This window comes from Falco rusticolus, chromosome 6 (assembly GCF_015220075.1).
Source record: "Falco rusticolus isolate bFalRus1 chromosome 6, bFalRus1.pri, whole genome shotgun sequence".
Classification (NCBI taxonomy): domain Eukaryota; kingdom Metazoa; phylum Chordata; class Aves; order Falconiformes; family Falconidae; genus Falco; species Falco rusticolus.
Genome location: NC_051192.1, coordinates 42,710,069 through 42,718,342, shown reverse-complemented (window position 1 = coordinate 42,718,342; position 8,274 = coordinate 42,710,069). Strand labels below are relative to the sequence as shown.

At 52.8% G+C, this 8,274-nt stretch overlaps 1 protein-coding gene across 10 annotated transcripts in view; it reads left to right on the top strand.

The window, feature by feature from the left end:
* Positions 1–914: 914 nt before the first annotated feature.
* ARID1B (AT-rich interaction domain 1B) overlaps positions 915–8,274 on the top strand; it is a 335,724-nt gene continuing 328,364 nt past the window's right edge. For all 10 annotated transcript variants that reach the window (XM_037392407.1, XM_037392406.1, XM_037392403.1 and 7 more), the window contains exon 1: positions 915–2,815. In XM_037392407.1, coding sequence (XP_037248304.1) covers positions 1,016–2,815 — 1,800 coding nt within the window. In that variant the 5' untranslated portion in view covers positions 915–1,015. The remainder of the gene's footprint in view (positions 2,816–8,274) is intronic.

Sequence of the window (8,274 nt, the reverse complement as noted above, 5' to 3'; positions counted from 1 at the left end):
GTGTGGGGGGAGCGGGGGGCTGTATTTATTTTTCCGTGACATAGCAAACGTTTCCTTGCCCTCGGAATACGCCGAGAGGGCTTCTGAGCTCGACAAACGGGGCTGGGGTGCTGCGTGCGGTCCCCAAAAGTTTGACCGACCCATGCGCTCCAGCAATCTGGCCACGGGGCGCCGCGTTCGCGGCCGCCGCCTCCCGCCGCAGCGCCTCGCCGGCGGCGGCACCCCCGGCCCCGCACCGGCGGGGCCAGCCGCGACCCCCCCTCCGCGGCGTCCGGCGGGGCCCGCCGCGACCCTTCGCCTGGGAGCAACCCCGGCGGGAGCCCGGCGTCGGGCTGCCTCCTCGGCGGAGCCGGGGGGGTGCCCCGCGGCGGCCGCCACCCCGGGCGCGCACACGAGCGGGCCCCGGCCCCGAGCAGGGGCACCCGCGGGCCCCCCCCAGCCCGCCGCGCCGGTGCCGCTGCCGGCGGCGGGGAGCGGGAGCCGGAGCCGGGCAGAGTCCAGTCCGCGTTTTGCGAGTGCGCGGGAGCGATCGGGGCGGAGGGGGCGATGGCTGCCGGCGCTGGCTCGCTCGCTCGCTCATGCCATGCTGGGCCAGCGCGGCTCCGCCAGACGTGTGTTTACCCATATCCGGGTTAGAGAGGAAAGGAGGAAAAAAAAAAAAAAAAAAGTTTCATTTAAACCTGAACAAAAAACTTTCAACATGAAATCACACAGCAGGAACAGGCACAGACCGTAAGGCGTTCTTACCATTTCTAATCTCAATCACGGACTCGGGGAGGGAAATTTCTGTAATTTGGTGCGTGCGGAGCGGTCCGCAGGGGATACTCCTGGCTCAGTCAAGTCCCTTCCACGGCCGCTTCTCTTTCTGCCCGCTCCTCTCCCTCCCCCCCCACCCCCCGCGCCCGCTACTCGCCCCCTTTTTTGAGGCTGGGGGTCGGTTTTTTTTCTTTTTCAAATTTTTTTTTTTGGTAGGTACTATCATCAATACTAATTTCTCCGGACTCGCAATGTTGCAATGATCATGGCCGCGCAAGTCGCAGCGGCTCCGGCGGGTGCGAACAACAGCAAGGGCAAAGCCCCGAGCCTGCCGGGCGGCCTGGGCCCGGAGCGGGGCCCGGGGGGGGCCGGGGCCGCCGCCGCCGCTGCGGGGGCTCCCGGGCCGGGCCCCGCGCTGGGGGTCGGAGAGGGGAGTCCGGCCGGCGGCGGCAGCAGCAGCAGCAGCGTGAATAATTTAGATCACCATCTCCACCACCACAGCGAGCCGCGGAACATGGCCAATAACGCGGCTCCCGCCGCTGCCGCCGGTAACAACAACAACGCAAGTGGCGGCGGCGGCTCCTCCTCGGAGCCGGCTATGAAGGAAGGTGGAAGCTCCTCGGCGTTATCTTCATCTTCTTCGTCTTCTTCCTCCTCCTCCTCCTCCTCCTCCAACCCGGGCTCGGCTATGGAGACGGGGCTGCTCCCCAACCACAAGCTGAAGAGCGTCGGAGGCGATCACCCCGCCGCGCCGCCCCACCACCACCATGCCCACCACCCGCATCACCATGCCCACCACCACCATGCCCACCACCCGCACCACCACCACCATGCACTACAGCAGCAGCTAAATCAATTCCCGCCGCCGCCGCCGCAGCAGCCGCCGCCTCAGCACCATCCCGTGCAGAATAACAACAGCAGCCTCGGCGGCGGCGGCGGCAGCGGCAGCAACAACAACGGCGGTGGCGGTGGCGGCGCTGCTCAGCCCAGTGCAGACATGGAGCAGCAGCAACATGGAGGAAAAGACAGTGTTTTGGGCGCTCAGGCCGAGCCCCCCCAGCAGCCCCAGCAAATGCTGAATAAAGGCGCCGACGAGGAGGAGATGCCCGGCAAGATGGGCGAGCCCATCGGCGGCCGCTACGATCACCCCGGCTTGGGACCCCTGGGCGGACAGCAGCAGCCCCAGCAGCCGCCCCCGAGCGCTGGGAGCGGCGGCGGCGGCCTCGGCGGCGGCGGCGGCGGCGGGAGCGGGGGAGGCGGCGGCGGCCCCTCCGCGGTGGGTGTCTCGGAGTTCAATAGCTATTATGGCAATGCTGCCCCTGCCCCTGCCAGCAGCGCTACAGCGAGCCGCGCCGGGCCTTGCTTTGATCAACATGGCGGACAACAAAGCCCCGGGATGGGGATAATGCACCCCACGGCGGCCCCCAACAGCATGGACCCCCTGCAAAACTCCCACGAAGGTTATCCCAACAGCCAGTACAACCACTACCCGGGCTACGGCCGCGGCCCCGGCGGCGGCGGCGGCGCGGGCGGCGGCGGCGGCGCGGGAGCTGTGGCGGCGGCGGCGGCGGCGGCGGCCGCCGGGGCAGGCGGCGGCGGCTACGGGGGCTCCGCGGCGGGCTACGGGGTGCTGAGCTCCCCGCGACAGCCGGGCGGCGGCATGATGATGGGCCCCGGCGGCGGGGCCGGCCTCGGCAAGGCTGCTGCCGGCGCGGCGGCGGCGGCCGGCGGCTTCGCGCGGTTCTCCGGGCAGAACCAGCACCCGTCCGGGGCCACCCCTACCTTGAACCAGCTGCTCACGTCCCCCAGCCCCATGATGCGGAGCTACGGCAGCAGCTACCCCGACTACAGCAGCCCCAGCGCCCCGCCGCCGCCGCAGCCCCAGCCCCAGGCAGCGGCGGCCGCCCCGGGAAGCCAGCAGGCAGCGGCGGGCATGGGCATGGGCAAGGACATGGGCGCCCAGTACGGAGCGGCAAACCCGGCCTGGGCAGCTGCACAACAAAGGAATCACCCGGCGATGAGCCCTGGGAGCACCGGGCAGGCCATCAGCAGGACCCAGGTAAACCCCCCGCGCTCGATTAATGACGGCTCCCCGCCTCCCTGCCACTCGTGTCGGGGTCTTAGTTTCTTTATAATTCACTTTTTTCCCTTCCCTCCCTCCCTTTTTCCCCTTTTTTTTTTCTTCTAACACCCCCCCTCCCCCCCCCGGGCCAGTTGTGCTCCTCGTTGCCTCCCTAGCAAGGGTGAGCAGCGCACAATGCGCGGCCCCGCCGGGGCTGGAGGCAGCGGAGAGCGGCTTTCGCTGCTGAAATTAGGTTGTTCTCAGACCTAATTAATATTTTTTTCCCTCCACTTTGAAACGGCGACGGAGAGGCGCAGGGCCCGGAGGACAGGCAGCTTGGGACGGGGGCGGGGGGTGGATTTTGTAACCGGAGCGTCGGACGCGGGGGGCTCCCGGGGGATAACGTCCATTATCTTTCACGGGGCGCTTTTTTTGTCCCCCCTCCTCCCCCCCTCTCTTTTTAACGGGTTGTATTTTTTAACCAGGACGAGTTGCGCCGTTGCACGCTCTTAGCAAATTAGTTTTGTCACTGGTGGAGTTACCGCAGTGAGATCCACGGAACGCGGCCGGGCTCCTTTTTTCTGTGGGAAGAGCGCGTGTGCGCGCGTGTGCGCGCGCGTATGCCCGCGCCCTGGTCCGCGCGGCGCGGGCCGGAGCGCGTGGGGTGCCTGGGGCCGGTGACCTTAAGGGGACTCGCCCACCAGCGGGTCGCGCGTGGGTGCGCGCGCGGGTAGCTACGTTTCGTTCCTCAAACACGCGGAAATCCAAGTCGGGGGTGGGGGGTGGGGGTGGTAACGGGGGACGGAGACACACCAAACAAAAAAAACCACCCGAAAACCAAACCCGAAAAAAAAAATAATAAAAAAAAGAACTTAAAGTCCTTGGCGTCAGCAAAGGGGCGCGGGTACCGGGCGGGCCGCCACCCCTGCGCGCAGCCCCTTGCCCCAGCCCGGTAACTCCGCCGGTCGGTCGGTCGGTCGATCGATCGATCGATAGGTAGCTAGCTAGGCGCGGTGCTGGCGGGGCGGCGGGCCGTGGCGCAGCGCCTTTCCGGGGCGGGCGCGGCGGTGCGGTGCGGCGCGGCGCGGGGAGCCGGCAGGCCGGGCCCGCCGGGCGGCCGGGCCCGAGGAGCGGCCGGGTCTCCTCCGCCAGGTTCGGAATTTGAATTGTGGAGGTAAACTGGCTGCAACCGTCTCCAGACAGCTGCCTCCGAGTTGACATCTAATCTGCCATCTGATTGGCTCCCCGCTCGCCATTGGGCACCTCGCGCCGCTGATGTAAATAGAAGTGCCGAGCGGCGCAGTCACGGAGCCCCCGCCACAAATAACACCCGCCAGTCGCGCCGGCGGGGCCAGGTGGCGCGGGCGGCCGGCCGGGCGGGCGGGGGACGGGCGCACACGCGCGGCCTCCGCAGCGGCACCGGCCGCGCTGGCCCCCGGCGCGGTGACAAGCCGGGGGCATCTCCCCCCAGCACTCCCGTCCCTCCACGCCCCCGCCGCTCAGCTCGGTTACATGGCGTGGTTTTTCTGGGCATCGATTTTTTTTTTATTATTTTTTTTTAGACCTTTAATTCTACGCTAATTGGAGGCGGTAGGGGAGTATCTTGTAATAACAGAGCGTGGACGAGGATTCGGGATTTCAAGTTGCGCTCGTGCCTCTAAAAACATTTTGTAATGTTGCAGCTTATGGATATTATGCAAGGGATTGGATCGTTGTTGTGTTTTTTTTTTTAATAAATAATTAATCCAAATATTAATCTAATTACGTTTCTCTTTGCTTCATACCTAACCTGTGCATGCCTCTTAAAAAAATCTTTTTCACGTGTAGCTGCTGTCGGTGAGAAACCGCCGTGTGTCGTACAAAGAAGGGGAGAAAGGAGCCGTTCTGTCAGAGGTTGCGTTTGTTTCATCTCTGCAGTGAATCCAGATATTCGGGGGGAAAATGTGCTTTTGTGTTTGAATTATGGTTAGCATACTTCAGGAGGCATCGGGAGTTGTTGATCTCATTATTTTTCCACACAAGAGTGAGATTAGGCTTGAATTCTCAGCAGGAAAGTGAATTGTGTTAAATGGAGTAGTGCATTAGAATTTTATGGTGTGTCCCCCCCCCCCCCCTCTTCAACAAGATCTTTCTATTAAGAACTGTTAAATCTTTTAATAAGCTTTTAACAGCGAGGTCTGACAGGAACAAATGCAGGTGTATGCTTTTGGGGTCCTCAAACGGCTGGATCTTTCCATAAAGTAATGAACAGAACCTGGAGAAAATACAGCTTCTTCATATTATGAATCATGTATTAATCCTGAAAAAATAATAATAGAAACCGTGGATGGGCTGTATATGTGTGTGTGTGTTTGTCTACGTCCAACAGACCACCCCTCTCACACTGTTAGTTTTTATTCCATGTCCTTTTTATTTCTTCCAGGGAAGTGAGATTATTTTTTTTTGGGTGAGTGTTAATTTTTATCTTTTTTAATTTGCACTGGTAAAAGGGTCACTGGAATCCGTAAGGTAATGAGGCCTCATATGCATAACCTTCCATAATTAGTTTAAAAATACTTGCATTGTCTGCTTGCTTTTAAACATAGGTAGTTCAGAATTTATGGCTTTAAAAGCAAGGAAAATTGTCGTCAGATAGACGTAGTACATGTTAGTTCAGAGTGCTATTTCTTCACGACAGAAATTGTTTGAAGTATTTTATTTTTATTGGAGGAGTGATAGTAAATTCATTATGTCCTCAGTATGACCCTTAGAAATACTTCCTTATATTTATGGGTTTACATCCTCTTCTCACAGATTTCCTTTTTTTTTTTTTTTCTTTTTTTGTACTGTAAGAATTGGGATGCAGGTTAGAAAGAATAATCTGACAAGGGCACAGTTTGTTTCTTTTTTCTCCCAAAATTATTATTATATTTTCCTCAAAATAATTGTCGTAAAGGCAAGTCATCAGTGTTCTTTTATATTACGTTTTTTCCACTCAACCAGTAATTGATTGAGATAAGAAATTTTCCTAGGTTTCAAAGTAATATTTTTGATGTATAAAATAGATTTTGTCAACTAAAGAATACTTACCATTAGATTTCAGAACACGATTATTTTTGTACATTTTTTATTTTTAATTCCCACATGTCTGTCTCTGTGTATGTTACATCATTAAGTAATTGATTGCTTTTTGAAAGAGAAAAATGGAATATTCAGTCCAGCATTTGAACAGAAGGCTTCTCTTTATTTCTTTTTTAATAATCTGTGTGTACACTGTATATATGTGTGTACACACATTAGAATATACTCACTTGTCATGTGCCTTTGCAAAGCAGATGATGATTGGCCCCTACGCCTATAAGAAACTATTGTGCTGCGAACAGAGAAAAAGGACCGTCAGTAGGCTGTAACATCTGACATACTTGTTCAGGAAATTCTTGCCTTAGCATGGGTAGTTTCTGTAATATGCAGAACTGTGGCATCCCACTCTGAACTGACTTCTATGTTTGGCCAGCCTATTAAATTATTTTAGAAAATTCTGCTTCCATGTCATTTAATCGCCTTACCCAATCGTGAGGTGAGATGAAAGCTTGAAAGAGAGGCCTCTTGTTTTTGAAGAAACACAGGTTTTCAAAGCAGATGGATACTGCTCATGCGGATACATTGATTTGATTGTGGAGGAGTTGTATGGTGCTAGTACAGTACCTTGTCATTCAGTTATTTTGATTATTGATTAATTTCTTGGCAGTGTACAGATATTTAGAGTCCTGAGGCTCCTTTTATTCTTCACTTCTGATTTGCACGGCAGTAGCTTAACACATTAGCTGGCCTTTGTGTGTGTGCTTCATATACATCTTTCCCCTTTGTGCACATTAAGATTTACATACACCTACACACAAAGAGAGGACTTGGGTCTTTTCAGGAGGACCTGTATAGCATAAGCTATATAGCAAGTGTTACGAAAAAGATCTGTTGAGCTGCACTGAATTTGTGTGTATTAGTTGTTTGTTTTGTAGCGGAGAAACCTGGAAGATGCCTGATTCTGCAGCTCTTTTTATGCCAAATAGATTGCCCATATCGGGAATTCTGGCTAAGCCAGGGCTGCAGAATCATGTCCTGTGCCTGAAGGCCATTAAACAGCTGTTAGTGTGGTGAATAGATTCTTGATGTCTCAATGGGAGAATAAAATATATTTTTCCCTATGCATTTTCGAATAAACAGTTTACTATTCACATAGCTTCTATTTAGAAGTAGCAAATAGCAATATTCTCAGTTAGTAGCATCTATATATATATTATGACTGTATATTTGACACTTTGTGGTTTCGTGTTCAGTTATTGGTTTCTGTAGTAGTGCTTATGCCTACATGTTGAACAGCAGGACCCTGTGTATGAGATACAATAAAGAAAGAGAGATGCAAACCTGTCTACTCTATTACTGCCTCCATCGTGTAAGGATTCTACAACTAAGTAGTTGATTACTGTCTTTCTGGCATTCTGATCTGAATCTGGGGATGAATACTAAGGCATTTAATCCGTTGCTAAATTTTCTAGTTACACGTGTAACATAAAATTTTTGAAATTACTAAGCACAGCGTGTTAGGTGATGCCGTTTCATTCTGAAATAGTATCTTAGTTAAAACCAGATTAAATTCGTGCAATGAGAACAAGTTTAAGTAAATACTGAGATCTTTTTCTTTCTTTTGCACCTCAAATATTTTGTCATGGGTGTTTTGACATTCTCATTGTTAACATGAGAATGGCAGTAGTTTATTTATCCGTACGTCTTTTAAGATTGTACCTGTGTCCTAAGTAGTTACATTTCTGTACTTTTTCAAAATGTGCCATTTATCGGGAGGCTTTGAAGATTCTCTGTGGATATGTAAAGTAGTGTTGCCACACTTGCTGTGCATGCATGCTCAAGGCTGCAGAATTTCAGTAGCATGTGTTTGTGGTAGACTGAGTTGCTAGAATATATTTTAGAATTGTGATTATTAAGGTACTTGGGAAAAAAAAAAACTTTTTTTCTTTCAATTTTGGGGCTATTTACATAGTGCTAAATACATGTTTTGGTGGGATTGAATGAGGACTTTAATTAAACTTAAATTAAAAGTATACCTTAGTGGTTTTCAAATTTGTTTTGGAAACGAGTCATAGAAAAGTGCTACTAAGCAGTGTTGTTTTTGTATTGCTTGGTGCTGAGAGAAGCAAATAATACATGAAGATCTTGTGGAGCTAACTGTATTAGAGGAAAATTTTATTTTAAAGAAGCCTTACCTGTTAATAAATTCAAATCTTATTTTTTAGTAAATATGAAAGATTTCTGTACATCTGATACATGTTTTGCCATTCGGATCATAAGGTTACCTTTTGAATTTTTCTGTTGTCCAATCATATCTATTCACGCTCAGTTTTACACAGAAATGCTGATGTGCTGGCACAGTGCTGCAGTGTTTGTGTTGCAGGTGGGCTGGAGGA